This window comes from Zootoca vivipara, chromosome 3, assembly GCF_963506605.1.
Source record: "Zootoca vivipara chromosome 3, rZooViv1.1, whole genome shotgun sequence".
Taxonomy (NCBI): Eukaryota; Metazoa; Chordata; class Lepidosauria; order Squamata; family Lacertidae; genus Zootoca; species Zootoca vivipara.
The window spans coordinates 9,822,241-9,846,885 of record NC_083278.1 but is presented as its reverse complement, the minus strand read 5'-3'; the positions used below and the strand labels follow the sequence as shown (position 1 = coordinate 9,846,885).

General features: G+C 40.9%; 1 protein-coding gene across 7 annotated transcripts in view; it reads right to left on the bottom strand.

Annotated features, from left to right (window-relative positions):
- The window catches only part of FBXW11 (F-box and WD repeat domain containing 11), an 83,546-nt gene that overhangs the window by 45,535 nt on the left and 13,366 nt on the right, over positions 1 to 24,645 (bottom strand). For 4 of the 7 annotated variants that reach the window (XM_035110156.2, XM_035110157.2, XM_035110154.2 and 1 more), the window contains one exon: positions 12,092 to 12,193. The exons of the other annotated variants lie outside the window; for them this stretch is intronic. In XM_035110156.2, coding sequence (XP_034966047.1) covers positions 12,092 to 12,142 — 51 coding nt within the window. In that variant the 5' untranslated portion in view covers positions 12,143 to 12,193. The remainder of the gene's footprint in view (positions 1 to 12,091; positions 12,194 to 24,645) is intronic. 7 annotated transcript variants of the gene reach the window in all.

The following is a 24,645-nucleotide window of genomic DNA, read 5'->3' as shown; positions in this document are numbered from 1 at the left end:
GAACCAAGCTGGATTCCGATTAAATCTCACATAGATGTTTCTAATGCACCCCATTGCCATTTAGGCTGGATCCAGAGACGTCAAATAAGTGATTCAGTTAAACACGTTGTAAACTCATACAGGGAAATCCGTAGGGAAAGACAGGATTCCATAGCGGCATCTGGTGTCACAGTGTTATATCGCATATACAACGCATATACAGTGGTACCTCTATTTAAGTACACAACTGGTTCCGGAAGTCTGTACTTAACCTGAAGCGTACTTAACCTGAAGTGAACTTTCCCATTGAAAGTAATGGAAAGTGGATTAATCTGTTCCAGACGGGTCCACAGAGTACTCAACCTAAAGCGTACTTATGAGTGTAATTGGTTCTGGAAGTCTGTACTTAACCTGAAGCGAACTTTCCCATTGAAAGTAATGGAAAGTGGATTAATCCATTCAAGACAGGTCCGCGGAGTACTTAAACTGAAAGTACTGAAACCGAGGCGTACTTAAACCGAGGTATGACTGTAAAACACTTTATTTACCAATCTGGCCGAGTCCTTAGTTCATTGGCCAACGTCTGCTCAGCAGAAACTGCTGAAGTCAGATTCACCAATGACTTCTCTCTCTTTTTCTTTTTAAAAGTACCGTATTGCTGAGCAGCAGTGTGCATGACCTATTGAACAGGAAAAACAAAATCTTCAAATAATATTTATTCATTTTCAAACACTACAAAATACAAAAAATCACAAACAACAAAAACAAAAAGAGAACATAAAAAAGAAAAGCATATCAATTCTAACATTTTTACTTGACATTGTGGACTTCCTCAATTCCCCCCACACTGGGCCCATTTTTAAATTCAGATTAGGCAATTTTTCATATTATAACTTAAATCATTTTAGACATTTTTTCATTATCTCTCAACAATTTCTATTCTAAAAAGATCAACTAACCTAAACCTATAATTCATCCATTAATCCAAATCTAAATTTATTTTCCCATCCATCTATCTTGTATTTCCCCCCTTAGCCTGAAATTTATTCCCAAAAACTTTCCATAAATATTACTTCTTGTATCTTATTAACATTTAAACACTTAAATCTAATTCAGCCCCCCCTCCCCCGGACTCAGGGTCTCCCAGATGAATCAGCCACCTGCAGTTCCAAGCAGCTTCAATTGTGGCAGAAGAAACTGGAACTGATGCAACTGACAAGTGACAAGGTTTTCCAACCGCACGTCAATAGAAGTTTTAAAAGTGCAAGAGACCATTCCCAAATGTATACAACTCTATGAGGAAATGGTGGGTGGGCTAAAATGTGCTTAAGATATTCATTGCAGGTAATACCTGCAATTGTATATCCGTCTTCCAGTATGGCCCCAAAAGCAAATTTTTAAAAGAGCTACGCATTTAAAATTGCATCTCTGTTTTTGACATAGGCACATTACAGCACGGGAAATAAATGTAACTATTCAGTCCCGATCAAAGAGTGTGAAAACAGCACTGCAATTAGCTTCTGATGTGAAGTACCACCCAAACTGATCACCTTAAGACCCTATGACAAGGGTCTTAAGACCCTATGATTTGTTTTGGAGGAGGAGGAATGTTTCTTCGCAAGACTGCCTTATATTTGAGGGCTAAGAGCTCAGAGACAACACAGACATAGTAACAAATCTAGTACAGAGATTAATAGCCATCAGGACTTGCAACAGGTCTGTAGAATGCTATAAAACGAGCTTCCCATTAGAAATCACCCAACAATACACTGAAGCTCAGAAGTTGGCACTTTTGACTACCACAGCTAACAACCCCTAAATAAAGCTACTCTCTAGCCATACAGGACACCATTCACCAGTGGAGACACCAAACCACTGCTCCTATTCACCACTGGGCTTCTCACGCCTGTCATCATAGAGCTATTAAAAATAGGCACATACTTTTTATTTATCTAAATATCTGTAGCCTGCTCTTCAGTGTCGAAGCCTTCCCAAGGCAGCTCATGTTATAGCAAGGCAATATAGAAATACAGTACCCACTGAAACTGAAAACTAAACACATAACTGAACGGAAAACACCCAAATGAATGGACAGAGCCAGAGCAAGTTAGCACGGTCATACCTCGTGTTGCGTTAGGTTCATGTTGCATCTTTTCGGCTTGTGAACGCGGCACCCCCGGAAGTGTATACTGTACTTCCGGGTTTCGACGCATGCACAGAAGCATTCTGTGTGCTTTGCACATGCGCAGAAGCGCTCTATTGCGCTCCGCGCTTGCGCAGAAGCGCCGATCTAGTTGCAGACTTTTCGGGGTGTGAACGGCCCACTCCGGAACGGATTGTGTCCGCAACTAGAGGTACCAATGTATGTGGAAGAAGGTGCATCTCTGCCAGCAGGCAGGAGCTTCACCAGTGGGTGGGCAATGCCCACTGCAAAGGCCCCTGGTATGCCCGTGGAACGGCCCTCAAACAGAGTGTTTTGGGAGGCAGGGATGGATCAATGGTGGCTTGAGGTGCAAAGCTTCTTTGTACTTCCAAGAGGCCCCAGGATTAGGCTAATCAATTCCCCCCCCCTTATTACAATGGAGGTAAATTCTTACAAAATGGAAGCGTGGTTGATATGCCCCTCCTGACTCCCCACTGGACTGGACTGTTACATAACAAAAGAATAAAAGAATAAAACCTAGTACTTGACCCCCAGCAGAACACAAGTTTAAGAGGAAGTTAATCTAAGCTGTTCCACTGTGCCAGAGACAGTTGGTTCTGACAGAATGAACACCAGAACCGATACATTTTCTTTTCTTTTAAGATAAATTTTATTGTTTAAAAGCACGATGAATAAAAACACAAATATACATAAGAAAAATACAAAAAGTTACAAATACAGAAAAGGGGGGGGAGAAAAAAGAAAAAAGCTAGAAAGCCTTATCTAAAAAAAACATTCCAACCAAGTCTATCCTCTAGAAAAAAAGAAAAGATACAGAATATATAACTCTCTACTCATGGATATTGAATGATGTTTGAGAAAATTAGAAATGATTGGAATGGATAAGAAAAGGAAAAAAGGATACTGTTAGTAAGAACCTGTGAAAGACAAGATAGATAAAAATGTATAACAAAAGGGATGGGAAGTATCTGTGTACAGAACTGATACATTTTCTTAGTGCTGCATTCAAGTGCTAGCATGTTTTTAAAAATTAAAAAAAAAAACCACCTAAAGCCACAGAAACAGAGCCATGGGGACTGGCTGGTAGCGGACGAATGAAAGAACAATAAATGAGGGAAAAGCAAGAAGGAAACTGGTTGCTTCCAGATTAACAGAGTTTATAACTTTTATGTATTTATATAACATTTTTAGTTGCTAATGTCTACCATAGCTTCCTGTGACAGTGAAGAATTGCATTTTGCTGCTCAATCTGCAGTAAGACAATTCTTGCGGATAACCCTGGATCCTTGCATTTTGCATCCTTGCAATTTGAGGTAACAACTCTCCCACACAATTTTATAAGCATCTACTACATCCTCAAAAGCAAATTTATCACATTTTAAGCTTTTCTCCATTATAAATTGGTCATCATTTTAACTTGCCTTTCTTAAACATAATTTTCCCAATTATATGATATACTGTTTGAGGTAAAGCAATGTCAACTAAATGCAGGTACAGTGGTCCTCGCTTAACGAATGCCCTGCTTAACGAAATTTCCGCTTAACGAAAGGATTTTTCGAGCGGAGGTTGCCTCGCTAGACGAATTCGTTTTATGAAAAATTCGTCTAGCAAATCGCGGTTTCCCATAGGAATGCATTGAAATTCAATTAATGCGTTCCTATGGGCCAAAAACAATCAATGCATTCCTATGGGATTCGCTAGATGATTTTTTCATTATAAGAAAAGACCCGTGGAACGAATTAAATTCGTCTAGCGAGGCACCACTGTACTGTATATGTAGCTAAATTGTACCTACGATTCTAATAATCTACAACTAAGATGGCAATTGCTTGCTTTTTATCTGTTCTTAAATTCTTTATATTACATTTGCTTTCCTCATTATCACACTGCTCAAAAGTTGACATTTTCAAGTGACTGCAAAGTATTTATCAAATTAAGTCAATTAAGATATCTGTGTGTGCACTTGGGGGTGAATGTATAGGAATAATGGTTCCAAATGCCATTTATTTACAGGTGAAATTCGGAAAATTAGAATATCGTCGAAAAGTGCATTTATTTCAGTAATGCAACTTTTAAAAATTCATTTTATAATAAGACATACAAGAAAAACAAAAACAATACAGAACAAAATACAAACAAACATATCAATATTTCTTAACCTCATATTTTGCTTAACATTGTCTTGAGGACTTCCTCAAATCCCACTCATCTGATTTTCATTTTAAATTGTTTTTATCCTTAGCAGTTTTCATATATCCAAATTTCATCCATCATCATCTACGCCAATTCTTATTTTAAGCTATTCATATTTCTAAAACATTCTTCTCTTTTTTTCTTTTTAACTTATTGTCCACCTTCTCAATTTCAATTTCAATTTCAACACCTTTATTGGCATATATATAAAATATAAAAACAAAGACAAAACATATAAAACATATAGGTCATTAGTATAAATAGTAACTCTACATCATACAGAAATAATGGTGAGCAGGAGGAGGAAGAGGCACACAAGGGATCCTCAGCTATCATTGTTGAAGGCTAGATGTACTGATTTTAATTACATAAATTCTGGACAAGTAGTGGGCCATAATTCTGGTAATTTCGGGGAAGTCATCCCTCAGCAAGAGCTGGACCACTGTTTCCTTGTTGGGGAGGGTTCCAGGTCTCATAAAGGATAAGAGGGGGCCAAAATAAAAGAAATTAGAAAGGGGACAGTCCAGAATCATGTGAGCCATAGAGTCTACCTCTTTCTGGCCACAAGGGCATAATCTATTCCAGTAGGGGATGCCTTTGAGTCTTCCGGCTAACACAGAGGATGGAAAAGCATTTAGACGGGCCAACATAAATACTCTGCGATAAAAAGGAGATACCAGGTCATATAAATAATTAGGTATCAATCCTTGGTGCGGCGGCAGCCCCAGGAAGGCAGGCGAGCATACTAGAGGTTGGGCAGGATGAAGTTTCTGGAATTCAATATCAAGCAGTCTCTGCTTAATAAGAGTAAAGATATATGAGTCCTCATATGTCAAGAGGGAATCCACTGAAAGGCCTAGTTGCCTAAGTTTGTTGGAAATATTAGAGAACCATGTAAAGCTGTGGCTATCTTTCAGAAGATAGGATATCAGGCTATCTGGATCGGTATTAAAATGAATTTTTAGCCAATATTTAAAAGTAATGATCCACCCTCTTGTCTCAAGAAGGTGTTGGCCCAATTCTGCACAGATAGCCAGGTATGGCACACATTTTGGTACTCCAAGGATTTGCCGAAAGAAGGATGATTGGACTCCTTCTACTTTGTTGTTAAAGCTGGATATCCATAAGGGGATCCCGTATAGAAGCTGGGAGGCGGATTTTGCCTTATAGGCAGCAATTGCTGCAGGTACAAATTGATTCCCACCAAGAAAATGAAAGCGCTTGATTTGTGCAACCAAGCATCTTGCTAAATTAATTGTTCTGTTGCGATGGGTCACCCATTTTAAGTTATAGTGAAAGGTGACACCCAAGTATTTATAGCATTTAACTTGCTCCATTTTTTGGGTTCCAATCGACCAATTGAATGGACACCAACTTTTAGAAAAAACAAGAATCTTTGACGTGGAGTAGTTAATTGCTAGGTGATTCACTTCACAGTAATTGGAGAATGCTCTTAAATATCTTTGTAGCCCAACTCTGGAATAGGAGAGGAGAGCAGTATCGTCTGCGTACAAGAGGGTAGGGATTGCTTTGGTATCTAATCTGGGAGGATCCACCTTCTCCTATCCCCCCCCCCATTCCCAGGCCTCCTGCCACGAGAAGGTCCCAGAGTGAACGGACAGTCGGAGGTGTTCCATTTTATAATTAGAATTCTCCCTACCTTCCCCCCTTCCCCCCCAGAACCCCCCCTGCCACCTAGAGGCTCCAAAATGGAGAGGAAGAACAGAGGCAGCGAGCCGCCCAACCATCTATTTCTATTTAGCTATCCTAAAGCTATTTCTCAATTTCTCATATTTCTAAACCTATTTATCACATACATATCATACTTTTCCTACCCTAGCCTAATATTTCCGCCAAGAAAACTTCATACAATTACTCATTCCTTTAATTTCACATATAACTTTTACCGTTTTATTTTTCCCATCTATTTTCTGCCTCTTCCTCCCCACCTCACCCCCCGGTCTCTTTCCCCCAATCGATACAGCAAGTTCCATAATATAGCCCAAGTTCAAATCCCATTTTTATCCAGTCCTATAAAAACCAATTTCCTTTTTCACCCCACTCCCAATCTCACGATTTAAAACCCACCTTTTTGTCCACCCCTCCCTCTGCCCCCCCAATTCCATAGAATCTCTCCCTTACCAAGCCCAAGTCATCACATTTCCCCTAATTTCCCATAAATTCAATCCCCAAAATAGTTCTTGTTTTTCCCTTCCTGAGATGGCATAGTTCCATGGGACATCTTGATGAGTTTTCTCTCCCTGTCTAACTTTTTCTTCTTCCTCTTCTTTGGATTCTTTCCCTTTGTCCTCAGGAACTGGTTCTTCATTTTTTTTTCTCTCATCCACTATAGTTTCGTTAATTTCCAATCCTTCTTCCTCTTCCTCCAGTGATTTATTACTCCTTTCTAAGTCCAAACTGATCTGGTGCTGCCCAATTGTGGGTTCCCACAACAATTTTAGTACTGTCTGTTGAAAACCAGGTGCACCTCCAGATGTTGACATTCTTTCCAGCTTCAAGGGCAGAGTCGAGATTAGAGAACAAGGAATAATGGGGTTTCAATCTTGTAAAGCAAAGTTATATCCAAATTGGCTAAAAAAGTTTCCATAGACATTATATTCCAAAACACAGAGTTCTTTTTAACCATTCAGTCAAAGAACGGTTGCAATTTTTAATGACAGCTGTCAAACATATCCATTCTCTTCATTGCAACAGTTCACATCCCCTTAGCAAAAAACACACTCCATTCCTTTATGATGTCTTCATAAAGTCCCACTGATTCTCCTGGGGTGCCGATTCCAGGGTTAAGAAAGGCTTTTCTCCTTCCCAATTACTGACTTTTGCAGGGATTTTGGTTAAAAAGAAGACTCTCCCCCCCCCTTTACCCTGCCTTCAGAGGGGAAAATAGGTTCATTTCTTGGAGGTTTAAACCACTCCAAATTTCTTTCCGGCTTTGGGGAATGTTAATGTCTCTTAGTGGATAGAGATGGAGTCCCTTTTTGGGGGGATCTCTCTCCCGTGACCAGATTTTCCAAATTTAAATCCAATGGATCAGATTACTCACGGTCTGTTCTTTTTGTAGAATTTTTTTTCCTTTGGAAGAATTGACCGCTGCTGTCTTCCAGTCATGCAGCTTCATGCTGTCAGAGTTAGCGATCTTTGTCTGTGCGCCGCGGCTCTACCTCCTCACTTTCGGGGGCTCAAAACAGAGCCGATCTGGGGAGGGAGGAGCCCGCGAATGGCGCCTGCCAGACGTTCTGTCCCCAAAACGCTTGATTTGGGGCTTTTTAGGGGGGTCCGCTGCGCTGGAGCGGTTTCCCCCCCCCCCACCTCTGAAGCGCCGAGGTCCGCTCCGCTGAACAGACCTATGACTGGAGAAGATGGTGTGGTCAACCAGAAGTGCAACTTATTATTATTATTTTTCTTTTAATTTTTACAAATGCTTTCTTTTGGAAATTCCACAGTAATAAAACAAATAGTTACAATCATACAAAAATAAACATCGCTATTACATTTTCATTAATTACATTCCATTTCTAATTGACCCGCCTAATGACAAATAATTACAATTACAACAAATAAAAGCTTGACATATCTTGCTTTGCATGTCATGCATCTATATCATATATTGGTTTCACCTTTTAAGTTGTGTTACTGAAATAAATGCACTTTTTGACGATATTCTAATTTTCCGAGTTTCACCTGTATGATCAGCACTGAATTTTATTTTGTATTCTCTTGCCTAATTTCGAAAGGGGAATAATCTTCTTTGAATTTTACTATTCTGAATAGCTGGTCACCTTCACAATTTACTCCACTCTGCAGATTTGTGTTTAAAAACACACACAGAAAAGGTCTCAAAACACTTCCATGTTACACCACAGAGAATGACACCATAAAATCTCTGATTCTGTAGTTTTCTCTCAGTCAAATGACACCTTCCTTGTTATGTACAGAGCGTCAAGATCATTTTATTTAATACACAAATATGACATAAGCTCACAGATAAGAGTGATGATGAGAGCTAAGGCTTAGATACATAGCTATAATAAAAATATAATAAAAAGATAATCATTTACAAAGAAGGAGAATGATAATAGAAGATTGCTTTTCATGCATACAATCTCACATTGCTAAGCAGTCCTGTATTGTCATCCATAGCATCCCAAACTCTAAAGCATGCTTGCAAAAGACTCCCACCAAATAACATAGCCATACATATTTCAAGGGCAGGCTCATGCATTTTCAGGTAATGATCAAGGGTGGATTTATCATGTGTGGTCCAACACATATCATATTTAATCATAATAATAATAACAACAAATTTATTATTTATACCCCACCCATCTGGCTGGGTTTCCTCAGCCACTCTGGGTGGCTTACAGCTTATCTAAAAACGTAATAAAAACTTCAAGCATTCAAAACTTCCCGAAACAGGACTGCCTTCAGATGTCTTCTAAAAGTTGTGTAATTCTTTATCTCCTTGACATCTGAAGGGAGGGTGTTTCACAGGGAGGGTGCCCCTATGGAGAAGGCCCTCTGCCTGGTTCCCTGTAACTGCCTGGTATGCATTAATTCAATTTTTGAGGTTTGCTGAATTTATGGTAGTAAGGAAATTAACATACAAGGAAAGCCTCCCATACACTAGCAGAAGAAGTCTTCAAGATTTGGCCATCCAATGGATAAAAGTTCTGCTGGTCAACCCCAAAATTGATATTTAGATTACTATTTCCTTTGTAATGACTGAAAATAGAGACTATTTCCCCCCGTGAAATGTAACAAGTTTATTATCTGATATTTAACACAGCTAGAAGGTTCAAAAATATACCATCAGTTATTTACTCCTGTGCCACTATTGTCTATACATAGTGCACATTTTTAATAACATGTACTTTTCACTGCAGGCTACCAGTGCTACAAAGCAGATTCAAACATTATCTTGTACACTTACTTTCAGGAGATAGTGTGGTATTATATTTATACCATATCAAGATACCAAATAATGGATTATATTTGCATTTCTCTAACACATAATTTGGGGGACGCAGGTGGTGCTGTAGTCTAAACCACTGAGCCTAGGGCTTGCCGATCAGAAGGTCAGCAGTTTGAATCCCTGCGACAGGGTAAGCTCCCGTTGCTCGGTCCCAGCTCCTGTCAACCTAGCAGTTCGAAAGTACATCAAAGTGCAAGTAGATAAATAGGTACCGCTGCGGCGGGAAGGTAAACGGCGTTTCCATGCGCTGCTCTGGTTTGCCAGAAGCAGCTTAGTCATGCTGGCCACATGATCTGGAAGCTGTCTGCGGGCAAACGCCGGCTCCCTCGGCCTATAGAGCGAGATGAGTGCCGCAACCCCAGAGTCGTCCGCAACTGGACCTAACTGTCTGGGGTACCTTTACCTTTACCACATAATTTAATTGCTGATAAGCACTTTTTTGCAACATGAATCATAGAGTTAGAAGGAACAACAACGGTCATTGTCCAACCCCCTGCGATGCAGGAATCTATTTACCCAATGTGGGACTGAAACCATGACCCCCAGATTAAAAGTCTCATGATCTACTATCTCAGCTATCCCAGTGATGTTAAGAATGACAATCGGACAGCTTTCTGGCTGCATTAACATTTCGATAAGCTTACTGAAGAAGAGAGCCATCTGAAGAGAGACTATACAGAAGGAAATCTATTTTATTTACATAGAATATGATAACTAAATAAAATACAGTGGTACCTCGGTTTAAGAACAGCCCTGTTTACGAACGATTCGGTTCATGAACTCCGCAAAACCAGAAGTAGTGTCCCGGTTTGCGAACTTTACATCAGTCTAAGTACGGAAGCCAAATGGTGGAAGGGCACCGGCGGCAGGAGGCCCCATTAGGGAAAGTGCGCCACGGTTTAAGAATGGTTTCAGTTTAAGAATGGACTTCCGGAATGGGTTAGGTTCGTAAACCAAGGTACCACTGTATAAGGGTCAATAGCTGTACAGTGGTACCTTGGTTTGCATATGTTTTGGATTACAAACACGTCAAAGACAGAAGTGTGTGGCCTGGTTTGCAAACGTTTTTTGGATTACAACCCATTTTGGGGGGGGATTACGGACACATTTTTTTGGAGGCCCCATTGGCGAAAACACGCCTTGGCTTACAACCTGTTTTGGTTTACAAACGGACCTCCGAAACGGATTATGGTTGTAAACCAAGGTACCACTGTATTTTAAAGGTTTTAGTTCTGCCACTATCCAGGGAGGTCATATAACACGGGGTGTCTGAGATATGGGTCCTAAGGCATGACACTGGTGGAACCATCCACAAAAAACAACAATTTTCTTGTTGTTTTGTATTGTTTTTTTAGTAGTCTCATATCAACAACCTAGATGCAAATAAGCTAGAGAGAAAGAAAACTAATGTTAGCATTTCGTTGTGCTCTGGTTAACAATTTAGACTGGAAATCTATTTGATTTCTTTATCTCACTATACTGTATGACTCATGGAAGAAGGAGGGCTGTATCCTTACATTCCCAGGAAAGCCTCCATACAACACACCCAATCCCCATGTCAAATCCAGCACGTCACATACAATTTGCATCCAACACAGAGAATTGCAGATTTACATTATGATCAACATTCCACTATTCTCTGTGGGCATAGAGGACTCATGTTTCAGAAGACTTTGGGCAACTTATATTTATGAGGTTTTTTTAGGGTCAACAGAAAACAACAACCCTAAAAACACTAATTATTCTCCCTGTGCATTTTGAGGTGCAGGGGTTGGGGAGGGAAGAGACAGAGAGAGAGAGAATGGGGCTGCCTCAAATCTCAAAGCACAAATATAAGTCCCACCCACCTGCTGCATGGCCTGTGGCCTAACTTAGGTGAAAGTTCTTTTTCATACTTTTGTCATACCAATTAAGCCCACACAGTGAAATCCTTGAAAGCGAGAAGTGCACAAAGGTACTGGTGGGTAAGCCACTGAGTTTGGCCACTAGAGACAATATAAAATGATCCCAATGGCCCAAATAGATTACTAATCATTTGCCATACTTAGTTCAGTATATTTCCACAAATAAAGCCCTCAAGAAGAAACACCACTACCATATGCTATTATTTAGCAATACCTATATACAAAACTAAATGTACCACTGTGAAGAGAAATCAAAGCTGGTGATCTTGCTATTTACACATGTTCTCAAGCTCCACAATCAAAAAGAAATAAATTCATTCATTTGAAAGAAACTCAAGCCATTTAACTGGGTTCCATGCTAGCACTATTCTAAGAATGTTAACACTGGCACAAAAGAGCCCCTGATTTCTTCCATCTAAAATCTCTTCTCTCTGAACATTACAAAAACTTTCTCAGGAACATTTGCTGTCTACACAGAGGATTCAACGTAGTCGAGAAAGGAATTAAACTGATGTATCAATGTATTTGCTTGGCGGATTGATTGATTTTGTATTTTCACACCACCCTTCATCAATCATTCCAATGATTTTAGTGTGGAAACTCACAAACAAAAACAGGCAGCATGCAAGCCTTATTTGCATCGCAACTGGAGGCAACAGGTAGAGCAAAATGCGTACTACTTTCAAATTAGGAGTTTTTATCATGCAGAGCCCTCTTAAGGAGGGCTCCTACAAAAACTGAAGAGGATCATACAGAAAACATTCAGAAGACTAAAATATTTATATTGAACCCAGCGAGATTTTAACAATGACCACAGCATAAGCATAACACATTTACAACAAGAAAAAAGAAAGGCACCTGGAGACATCTGACACTGGGCATGCTCTGCAGGCATCTCAGTGCGCACATGCTCTCTACCAGGTTGGAGCAGCCTAGCCACAAAGACCTTGGCACAGAACACTGCAGGGTGACAAAAAGGAAGGAAGAGAAGAAGCAGTTAGATGCCACAAGTTACTGAACGCAGGTAACTTATTAGTATGTTAAAGTGGATAACCAAAAACATCTACTAATCCCATTCCAAACTGCTTAGCCAGATCATCAATCAAGGGCTGAATCCACCAAATGCTACAATTGCATACATAACCTATGCTATCTGAAGCATAAATTGGGTTGAATTCACACCATCAGATTGTCCACATTTGAGCATTAATTAGCTGTCAATCTGCTTTTTCTCCACTCACATTAGGCTAGTGTGGTCCACAGATTTGAATCTGTGCATGAGAAACAACTACGGTAATAGGTGTTCCCTTTTGGGTGTGTCCCTACCTTCTAATTTGTTGGTTCTTTTATGCCAATGCATGTGCACAGACAGCTTTTGTGTTTTTTTGTTTTGTTTTTTTAAAAAACCCACTTATGAAGTGGGCAAGTCAAGCAACTGTAAATTTGCTTGTGCAGTCTTCTGGTTTTCTGCAAATCATGAGGGATCAAAGGCCGGGGTGGAGGGGAGAACCTCCATTCAGGAGCTCACAGGAAATAGTTACGAGCACAGGCAGAAAGAAATGAGAGCGTCAAGGAAGTAGTGGGCACGGACAGGGGAAAGGTAGAAAGTGAAAATTGAGTCACCCAGCCAAAAACACCCAAATAAAATCATCTGTGACCGTGAGGAGAGTGGTTTAGAACCCAATTTCCCTCAGTTTTTCAGACTATCTCCATATCAGGTAAGCATTGAGGCAAGTGTTGTTTGAGGGCATTGCTTGTGGACTATGCAAATTAAAATATAATACAACCACACAGTAAGCTCTGGTGTGGACAATCCCCAAGTTAGTTACTCTTGAATCTCACTAATGTAAACGGATCCTAAATTTGTCAAACTAGTTGATTTCTTACGGGACCAAAATGCAACTACTTTCATCCGCCAATCTACTGGAGTTTTCAACAACCCCAATGAAATGCAGCTTGCAGAGTAGCAATTCTTAGTGCTGCAATTATCTAGTAACATTCATTTATGAGCTCCAAAAGGAAATAAATGAGTCCTTGAAAGTGGAGCCCAGAGTACTCTTGAGTGTTAATCGCTTTTTGTACAAAGCCACTCCCAATACACTACCCAAAAAAGATAATCACAAATCTGGCACTGGGATACAAGTGAGGAACTTGATGCAGCGTTTCATGCATAAGTTTCTCACTGCTGAGTCTGAAAAAACTTGCTGATCTATTGTGCATAACTTGTTGTTGGATCAATTAGTTTCTCTGCAACTATTTCTAATGATTCCTTCCAAGTCTCATATACTTAACTTGGATTGAAAATAAGTTAAATAGTGCAGGCTGTTATGATGAGCCTATTACATAGCTCTTCGGTTATTGTGGACAGAAAGTGTTACTGTTTAAAGAAAAATAGAAGTTTGTCAAAGTTGATTATGAGGACTGAGCCCTACTAAGGAATTATTAACTTGTACTGCACATAATCCCAATCAGTTGTTAATGAGCCAAACAATTTAACATCAGATTACATAATTTGGCAGGCCAAGTAAGTCTACCCAGGTCACAAATACTTAACAGAGAGGCAATTTAAGGATAATTCATCCTGGTCATAAACTAAATGAGTTTAACATCAAGACTTTAAAGACTCAAAATGGATCATATGCTTTAAAATAAATCTAAAACCACCACCACCACCACCCCAGTAATAAACACCAGGGAAGCTCTGAGCATCAAGTGCCCTGCCTTTAATTTAAACAGGCATATTTACTTATAGTAAATTTTACATTAGCAAATACCGTATGTAAAAGTTAAGGCTATAATACAGAAATCTACCTTACCCTTGACAAAATGCATTGAATGAGGTAGCTCTTTTGCATTGCAAAGAACAAACCAATACCATAAGTTGCTTTTGAAACTCCCAAGTTTCAAAAGCAGTTCATTGTACTAGAAGAAACTGGGGCTGCAGTTTGAGAAATGCAAATCTAAAGTTGATGGGAGTGGTCATTGGGAGTTTTGAGGCAAGGTGCCATCGGTATGCTGATGACACTCAGCTCTATCTCTCAATTACATCTGGATTGGGAGAAGACATGGAGTCCCTGGATTGGTGCCTGGAAGCAATGTTGAGATGGATGAAGAAAAACAAGCTGAACTTGAATCCTGGTAAGACAAAGGTACTGTGTGTGAGTGGCTCCTGTGTCTGTGAAACTGGTCAATTTTTTACCCTGGATGGGTCAAATAATGCTATTCCTTTATACAAGAATGCTTGTATTTTAAAATACTGCAAATAAGTACTGATGACTCCTATCAAGTACTGTACAGTGGTACCTCGGTTTATGAACACAATTGGTTCCAGAAGTCTGTTCATAAACTGAAGCGTTCATAAACTGAAGCAAACTTTCCTATTGAAAGTAATGGAAAGTGGATTAATCCATTCCAGACAGGTCCGCGGAGTACTCAACCTGAAGCGTACTTAACCCGAGGTATGAGTGTAATTGGTTCCGGAAGTCTGTTCATAAACTGAAGCGTTCATAAACTGAAGCGAACTTTCCCATTGAAAGTAATGGAAAGTGAATTAATCCATTCCAGATGGGTCCGCGGCATTCGTAAACCGAAAATTTGTAAACCGAGGTGTTCCTAAACCGAGGTTCCACTCTACTTGTATTTCAATCAATAAGAGGGCAATAGCTTCAGGAACAAAATCTGGCTTTTAAGTCCCTACACAACTTTGGTAAATTGGTAAATTGCTTCTTAATTAAAGTGCTAACCCATGCAGGGGGGGGGGCAGGGATGTTGCTATCACATCTGTTTTTAAATGAGCCAAAGAATTAACTTTGGAAGGGTTCAAATACTTATCTTATCTACTCAAAACAGACAATCCTTTCCCCCCAATTAGTCCAGATCACAGTGGGCCACAAGACAAAGATGGTTCTTACACAGATGTCAATGCAATAAAGACAAACCAAGCTTCACTATAGCACAGGAAAGCAAAAAGGCCATCACACCCCCCATCAGTATTGCTGGTCAATCTTTCCTGGAAAACCATGTCTTCCCAGACCAACATATGCTGGCCAGCTAGCACTTACAGTGGTGCCTCGCTGAACGAATGCCCTGCTTAACGAAATTTCCGCTTAACGAAATGATTTTTCGAGCGGAGGTTACCTCGCTAGACAAATGCGTTTTACGAAAAATTCGTCTAGCGAATCGCGGTTTCCCATAGGAATGCATTGAAATTCAATTAATGTGTTTCTATGGGCAAAAAAATCCAAAAAAAATCAATGCATTCCTATGGGATTCGCTAGACGAATTTTTCGCTATAAGAAAAGACCCGTGGAACGAATTAATTTCATCTAGCGAGGCACCACTGTACTTATTTAAGCAACTACTGGCATTCATTTCCCCATATTGCACACCATAGAGAACTGGTGCTTCATGTGCTAGTCAGCATTCTTGGCTAAGTAAATCTAATCACTGCATATTTTACATGTGTGCAATTCACATTTTACACACACACACGGTGTCCCAGTCAAAAACGAAGTTTCACTTAACCAGTAGTAGAACTTAACCCACTCTAAAGAAAATTCACCTTGAAAATGAGGGAGGGGGGAAATGATGGATTGCTGCCGGTCACATCAGTGGCAACTTCTGAGTTCATACCATTACGGCCATTTTACAGGGGCTGTATTTATTGCTTCATGGCAGGAAGGAAAATTGCTCTAAAAGTGAGAGCAGTAACAGATGTGGCTGCAAGATGGCTGCATCATCAATAGTTTTATAAAAACCCAACAAGATATAAAAATCAAATATTTCTTAAAACATCACCAAGGACTTAAGCAGCAAGGAGTGCTGGTTCCTTTTATGGGTGACAGCATATGCACCCTTTTTCCAGTCTACTAAGAAAGCACCGTTCAATTTGAGAGGTCTCAACCCTTGGCTCTTATGGACCGGTCTTGTAGCAACAGCAACAGACTGCATCTTGCAGGGAACAGGGCTGCTGGCTGAGATCTAAAGAGTTGCTTAGACTCACAGAATGGGCTTGCATGAAACTGTAGGCTTCTCGTTCTTCTTTGAAAACAGCTGACACACACACACCCCACATCATGTGACAGAGTGCTTTTGAAATCCTTCATAGTTTTCAAAAACTCAGTTTGCCAGGCACAACAGCAAACTGCTGTTAAGAGAGAAAGTGTAAAGCCCTCTTGGGCTCATGGAATTGATCCCACAATTCCTTGGATCCCTGCCCACAGCCTCTGCTTCCTAAGGAGCCTCTTCCAGTTACAACGCAGTTGTTACAGGGAAGAGATTGAGAAAGGCCTAACCCAGTGTAAAGCACCATCACTGCTGATGGTGACAATACATTTCTGGGCATAGAACCCCTGATGTAACACACTTACATGCCTTGCTCTCCATCGCCTTTTTCAGGCATTCTCCCTTCCATGTGTTAACAAATGAGCAAGGGGGAGAGCAGGTCTGAACTTGCTAGCCCTGCTGCCATGTACTCACAGGCGCCACTCCCATAATCCACATGGAGGGAGGGACATCTGAAGTGAGTGGCCTGCTGTATACTTATAGGCTTTCCTTATGGCGTTGTGGTGTAAACCACTGAGCCTAGGGCTTGCCGATCGGAAGGTCAGCAGTTCAAATCCCCGTGACGGGGTGAGCTCCCGTTGCTCACTTCCAGCTCCTGCCAACCTAGCAGTTCGAAAGCACGTCAAAGAGCAAGTAGATAAATAAGTACTGCTCCGGTGGGAAGGTAAACAGCATTTCCGTGCGCTGCTCTGGTTTCGCCAGAAGTGGCTTAGTCATGCTGGCCACATGACCCGGAAAAACTGTCTGCGGACAAACGTCAGCTCCCTCGGCCAGTAAAGCGAGATGAGCGCCGCAACTCCAGAGTCATTCGTGACTGGACTTAACTGTCAGGGGTCCTTTACCTTTACAATCTCTAATCCTGCAAACCAGAGCTGTAAATTGTGTGGGTAGCCTACATGCATGCAGCAGACTCTCCTGCTTCCAACCTCCCCCAATGCATGACTGGCAAGGGCAAGGGAGCGAATGCAGTCCCATTCTTCCCCTTCCGTGATTGCAAATGCACAAGGGCAAAATGCTTGGAAAGCGCCACTAAAGTTCAATACGTTTCCCCACCCCCCCACCCCGACAGCTGAGATGGCCGCAGGCAGATGCAGTCCCCTAATAATTCTAACTGCTAACTGGCCCCTGGTGACCCCAGGAAGTTTTTGGCAAGGTGTGAATTTTGTATACAAATGCAGGTATTTTGTAAGTTATGCTACTGTGAAGCCTTGACTGCTAAATAATGATAATCTTGTTATGGGGGCTGACCACTCATGGGAGAGCTTATTTCTAATCCCACCTCTCATACTGGAGGCAGCTCATAACGATTAAAAACAAAAACCATCATAAAACCTTGGAAAACCAGCAGTAAAAAATACAAACACACATAAAACATCCCAATTATAGCAACAGCAATTTTATTTCATTGGTCTATGTAGGAAAACATGCTTCTGGAACCCACACCACTATCCCAATAAAAGTGACTCCGTTCTGCTCCAACTCAAGGCCAAGGAATACCACACCAGAAGTCATGCGTGAAACATGGGAAAAGAAGTACCAGACTCATTTTGCATATATGATAAGCATATGCTCTTTGACACTTCTGCCATACTACATCAATTCTATTTTCATTTGTAGACAAGTCACAAGAGTGCAGAAGGTTAAGTATGGTACTTAGCCACATTGTTCTCAGGTCACAAAGGGCAGTTTTGTTCTTCAACATGAGGCTGTTGTTTTCTTCCAACATGAGCATCACTTAGTAGACAAATACCAGGAAACTATAGCAAGTAAGCAGAACCAGCTTGGGTTTTCCTCTTTAGCTTCCAGCCAACTTCACTGAATCCAGGATAGTGATTTAACACTGAGTGAAATCCTCTGCGCATCTACTCAGAAGTAAGCCCCACTGAGTTCAATAGGGCTTGCCCCCAGGTAGATAGATCTAGGATTGCAGCATATGGGTCAGTTCAACTTCAGCATCTATATGTATTCATTAATCCTTTCATGCAACAATGAACCAGTCAGTTCAACTAATGGTCCTATGTTGTGTTCATTGGGGCACAATAGCAGGGGAAATAATATGTTTTTTATTTTGTTTACTTGGGTTTCGAGTCCACCCTATCCCTCCTGTTAATGGGACAGGAGATCAACACTTCCTTCTTCTGTGCAATCTGTTTTTTTAACAAAACAAAGACCTTTGTGCTGGAACTCCCTGTCAGTCTCGTGTAGTGACCTGTTGAGCCCTGACAGAAATTCATGTGTGCATGTGCCACACTTGCAGATCATGCAGTTAATGTACCGATGAGCCAGACCCAGTCGCAGGTATTACACATTGCAAATAAGTAACTTGTAATCTTGCTCCCATACAAACTAGAATTTGAAAGCCCACTTTAAACCCTGCTTTAGTTAAACTCCTTGGTTTGGAAGCCACAACCCAGGATGATAGGCTTGCACATTATGATAAGCCATTGCTTACTGCAGTGGTTTTCAACCAGTGTGCCGTGGCACCCTGGGGTGCCTTGAATGATGGTCAGGGGTGCCAAAGGCTGTGTCCTTCTTTCCTTCCCTCCCTCACCTGATACCCTCTCAGGTCTCTGCCTCCCAAAGGCTTGCACAGCTGTTTGTTGCAGCAGCTCTGGCTACAAGCTCCCCAGGCGAATGGTGCCTCTGGTGCTGGCTAGGGGGTACTTCCCAGGCCCCGGTTGGGCAGTATGAGAAGGCATCTCTCTTTGGGGTGGGGGTGGGGGGCAGCTCAGAGACCAGTGGTGGCAGCTGTGGCTGCCCAGAGGACTCCCAAGGAGAGGGGAGAAGAGAGGCGGCCGAAGGAACACTCCACAAAGGAGGGTGTTCAAAAAGGGGTGGCTCTGCAGGCAAGGGGTGACATAATGGGCTCCTGAGCCCCACAGGGGTGCCGCAGAAAGAATGTAGTTGATCAAGGGAGCCATGAACTCCTAAAGGTTGAAAACCTCTGGCTTATTTGTTAGTCTGAGCTGCTCACACAAAGCATGAGAGACCAGCAGGTTGCTCACTCACAGTATGCCAGGATAAGCCAGGAATACTGGATTTACCTTGATATGCATACATGGACATGGTATATTTCCAGGCCACCTAGAACACCAAAATATCATTACAGAATATGAGACCCTGCAGTCAAAATCTCTGTTAAGCTATTATTTGCTTTCCCTCTAAAGTGCAGAGAAGCTTCACAAGAATCAATTTATACCTGCTGCTCTAAGGAATTCAATATGAAAGGTTTTAGACTATTTATTCAAGTAGGTATTTCAAGAACTATATTTCAAGACTACTCTTCAGTCAATAAAAAGTCAAGAAGTGATGGTCTTAGCAGCAATATGCCAACAACCCCAAAATAAAAGTTGGTGTTCAAGGTCAACTATGTTCATCAGCTTTAAGGCACATGTTTTTGTCTTTCTAGAGCGTTATTACTAAGGATGTTTCTATTATTAGCTATTCAACACAGGAAGGTACAAACTGACAGCAAGGTACTCAATGAAATTTCATTGTTTTCAAAGTGCTCCTTCTAAATTGAGGATAGGCAGTGTGGTTACTTCCAGATGTCTGGACTAAAACTCCCATAATCCTGGCCATCTTTGCTAGAGCTGATGGGAGCTTGAGTCCAATAACATATGAAGTGTACCATGTTGCCTACCTGGGTTCTAGTTTCATTTGCAAATCCAAGGCAACAAAGAAACAAAAGTCTATGTATATAAGAAGAATGGAAACTGTAAAATTGTCTGAGTTGATAAAGTATTTGCATTAAAACTTTAACTTTGCAAATCACCTAACGCAGTAACGTTTCAAAGTTTAAAATGATATTAAAACATATGTTATTTGCAAAGGGTCATCGTGAGCAATAAGGGACCAGCAGCAGGAGGCATATTGCCTCCAGAAGCTGTCAGTCAGGAGTTATGCTACCAAAATCTAGGAACAGCTCAAACAACAATGGGTACAGGTAACATTTCTTTCCTTGATGCAGCTCAACACTCTGTAGTATGGAAAAACTAGAACAAGCTGAGAAAGGCACTGTAACCCCTAAACCTCTTACTCGGTAGCTCTTAAGCATGGCTAGTAACCCAGTTTTTACATCACATGAAATCATATGCTAATGCTTTATCATGAATACTAATGTCATTCCCACTTTGCTCCTCCTCTAGTGCAAGTGAAACCAGTAATTGCTTGGCTTGCTGTGTCTGAACCAAGAATTCTGGTTTAGTTTGATCAAACAAAACATGAACAGGAAGCCAAGAGCAACCCTTGGCTTGTTTGGAACAATGCAAGCCGTGATCCCTGGTGTGAACATAATGCTAAGCCAGTGTTGGTGGTTTGCTCCTCTCACATGCAACAACTGAATGGACTGTTCATTTCTGTCATATAGTCTCCAAAACTAGGCTCCCAGGGCTTCCTTACAGGTCAAATGGCACACACAACAGTAGCTGATTCATTTGTTTAAATGCAGGCCACACCCCTACAGAGCATTTCAAAGGAAAATGGGGCAAACAGGTGAGGAAAGTGGCCCACAACAGTCAATCATCTCTCCATACCCTCTCCTCTCAAATGCTTTCCTCCTAGCTGAGCTTGCTGGTTTTCAGCCAAGCTCTGGCACTGAAGAGTACCCAAGAGAGACAGATTGCAGAGAGGTAAGTCATAGGCCTGTCACCATCATGTCTATTTTGGCCCCAAGCCCAGACTCATCTGTGCATTCTTTCCCATGTCTGTCTCCTGCTGTCACTATACTGTATGTATGTGTGTGTTTGTGTGTGTGCAAGCATGCACAGCTGGACAATGTAAAACCACACCTGGCAGATCACTCCCAAAGACACAAGAGACACTCCATCCATCCCCAGACTGCATGTGACCAACTTAAGAGCAGCCTCTGATGTTTTACTTCTACTTTAGTGTTTAAATAAGTGTAATAAGTGTAAATAGAGTGTAATAAGGACTGAGAGATTGTGGGGGGGGGGCTCGTTTAATCTCACTGTAAACAAGTGGTACAGTGACAATAAAGTATTTCCTATTTCTATATTTCTGTATTTGCAATATGAAAAATGATTCAGCATGTACAAGTAAACAGACATTCTTTGTGACTCAACAATGTTACAAGAAATGTGGTGTATAATTGTCAAGGAATCTATTTTGCCCACAGCTGTATTTCACCTGATTTGATGGTTCTGTGCTAGAATGTTTCCATGATTGTCAATTAAAAACAAACAAACCTGACTTGTTTAATCCTGTCTAATTGGCATGTATGCATTACCAGGCTCAGATTTTTAAGAGCACTAATTCCATAAAATTTAAAATCTAAACTGAACGTACAAACAATTAACCCTGAGCCATCAGATGCTGGCTCTAACAACAATAGAGTCATTTATATAACATACATGCTACTATAATCATGACAATAATTCTGTAAGATAAGCCACTGTCATTATTCCCATTCTGCCAGGAGTGGGGCAGAAGGAGGGAACCGTCTAAATATACAGATCCTTGTATCTATAAGGTATACGTAAATTTCTTTTCTCCAGTGAATCAACTAAGTGTGTTTTCTTTAAGCATGCAAGTATATTTTCTTCATCAAGAAAAAGCTAGTTCCACAGGTTGCAAAGTGAAGATCTGGGTTAAATAAACCTTGGAAATTTAGAGATCAGGGTCGGGAACCTCGGACCTGGTGATTGAATATGGTCCTCCTGGAGTCTCTATCTGGCCCTCTTGAGTTTCTCCAACTGCACATGCTCTTCCCAGGCCACACCTCTCACTCATCGCTCTTCCCTGCCTCACACCCTATCCAAATGTTTTTGCCTGGTTAGAATGTGTGCTTTCAATTGACTCTTGCTTGCCTGGATGGAGGATAAAGAGGAGTGTGGGTGGGTGTGTAGAAACTAGCCTATTGTACAAAGGTAAAATTTATACACATTGCTCTGCTCACATTTGCCTCTGATCCCACTCTCTCACATGTGCCAGGAAAGCTTGCCCAGAAGGCAATGCAGTCCTGAGGCTGAAAAATGTTCCCACTCCTGCTAGACCTTCATGCAAAAGCATGCTTATCTAAGAAGCATAGCTTCCTCCACTTCAGGAATTAGTTTGGGGATGATGGGAGTTGTAATCCAAAAACAGAACCAAGTTTGGGAAACTCTGATCTAGAGTACAGGTAAGCTGCCGTTTTAGACAACAATTTGACTGGATTTGATTCTGGAAATGCTTGGGATGTAGCAAATAAATGACAATCTTAGAAATAAGAGTGTTCAAAACAGGTATGGAGAACCTTTGGCTCTCCTGATGTTGCTGACTACAACTCCCATCATCCCTGACCACTGGCATGTTGGCTGGGGCTGATGGGAGTTCTAGTCCAACAACACCTGGAGGGCCATAGGTTCCCCAGCCCTGTCTAGAAGTAAGCAAACAGAAAGGGATGGCTTCAAGCACTTGAATACATTCAATGCCAGTAGTGACTTTAGCATGCTCAAGGCTAACACAACTGCAAAAAATGCTGCTGTAAACATGGACCATTCAGATGGGAAATGGACTAGGAGTACTACAGATAAACAGGGATTCCTCAATGATGATGATGCCTACTATGGGCAGCTTCCAACACATATAAAAACATAATAAAATGTCTATCAAGAGAAGAAATCTGAACAAGTTGTGTTAGGAACAAAACTCATAGCACAGCCAAGAGTTTAGAGTCTACAAAAACACAGCTAGTAAGCAGCAGTTTTTATGCAGCCTCGTGGTTCATGCTATAGAAGGAAGAGGGGTGGAGGAAATCAGTGAATCAGCAATTTTGTCCAGCTGCCACAGCAAAAGAGAAAAGCAGAAAAGCACTAAGCACTTGGAATGGAGGAAAGCAGATTTTCTGGGATCAGGAGATTTCTCATCCTATGTAAGAACATGCATCTAAGAATGACCTTAGGCAAAAGCCTATCATGCTCTAAAATGGGAATGGGGCAAATGATTCCAAAATACTGTTCCTTTTGAAAATTAAGAGTCAAATGCAAAAATAGCTTTTAAAGTAAATATATAGAATAGATTTCTGCAACCCCTATTGGAATTTTCAATTTCTTTTGCAGAGTGACCTTTAGAGGCTTCACCCCAAAATACACTATGCAATTTGCTCCCCCCCCCCCGTGGGGTTGTCTATAAAACTGCAAAAGGTATTTCAAAACTCACCTAGAGGCAATCATCAGATACTTAAAAGTGCCAGCACAGGTCCATTTTCCAAACGCTTTGTTTGGCTTGGCATCTGAATCAAGCTTTTCTGTGTTTTAGAAGAAAAGCTTGTTCACTCAATTCATCACCTTATCAAATGGAGTTACTTATATATATGAGGATCAGTGTCAAATAGAGACCAGTGGAGAAAGCATATGTGGCTCAGAGAGCAGGAAATCAGAACGGTATTGTAAGCCAGTTCTCAAATAACAATGGCTGGCTTGGGGGGGGGGGGTAATCAATAACTGTTCTTTCTTAGACCTCTTTCAGTACCAGTAGTAAGGATTGGCCTGGAGGCAGGGGAATGATTTTGTATGAAACAACTTCCAGAGTAGTAACCGCTGGAAGTGAAAACAAATCATTTCAAGTTGCCACACTATTATATTGTGCAACTGACTTATTGTAGTGAAAAATGAACTCAGTGCAGCAGATTTTACCACATGCATTTCACATAAATAGGGCCAAATTTCAAACACGAGTGGGAGCACATAAAAAACTAATAAAACGCCTGGGAAAATGTTTCACTACAACTGAGTAGTTTTTAAAAATGGTGAACTAGCAATTTTTGTGAATCTGCAATGCTAAATCTTTAAAGGAATACATTTTCTCACTTTCTTCAGCCCAGGCTAGAGAATCATGCAACACTAAATTCAAAGTTTTAAAAATGTTTCCAAAATGAAAACTTGGTCACTGCTACCAGAAAACAAGGGTTACACAAGTTAGGCCTGTCTAAACAGCTTTAAAAATAGAGCTGCAATCTTAAATACACATACTGGGAAGTAAATTTCACTTTAGAGAGATGGGCTTACTTCTGAGCAAACATGCATAGGATTACACTGTTGGTGACTGGTAAGCTTGCCAAAGTTGTTCCCAACTCTCCAAAGGTAAGACAAAACATGTCATACCAATGTACTTAAAAATCAAGCTGCTTTCATTTGGCTAAAAGCTGTTTTTGTACGCCATGAACTACCAAGTTTATGAACACTTTACAACCAGCTGTTCAAATTAAAATGATAGTAAAATCCAGCCCTCAGACTACAAAGTCGTAAACTAGATCTCAGCAGACTTTCCCTATTTATTTAAGAGAATCACGTTTTACTCAGATCTACCAATGACATTTCATTGGAGATAAATGATTTAGAAATATTATC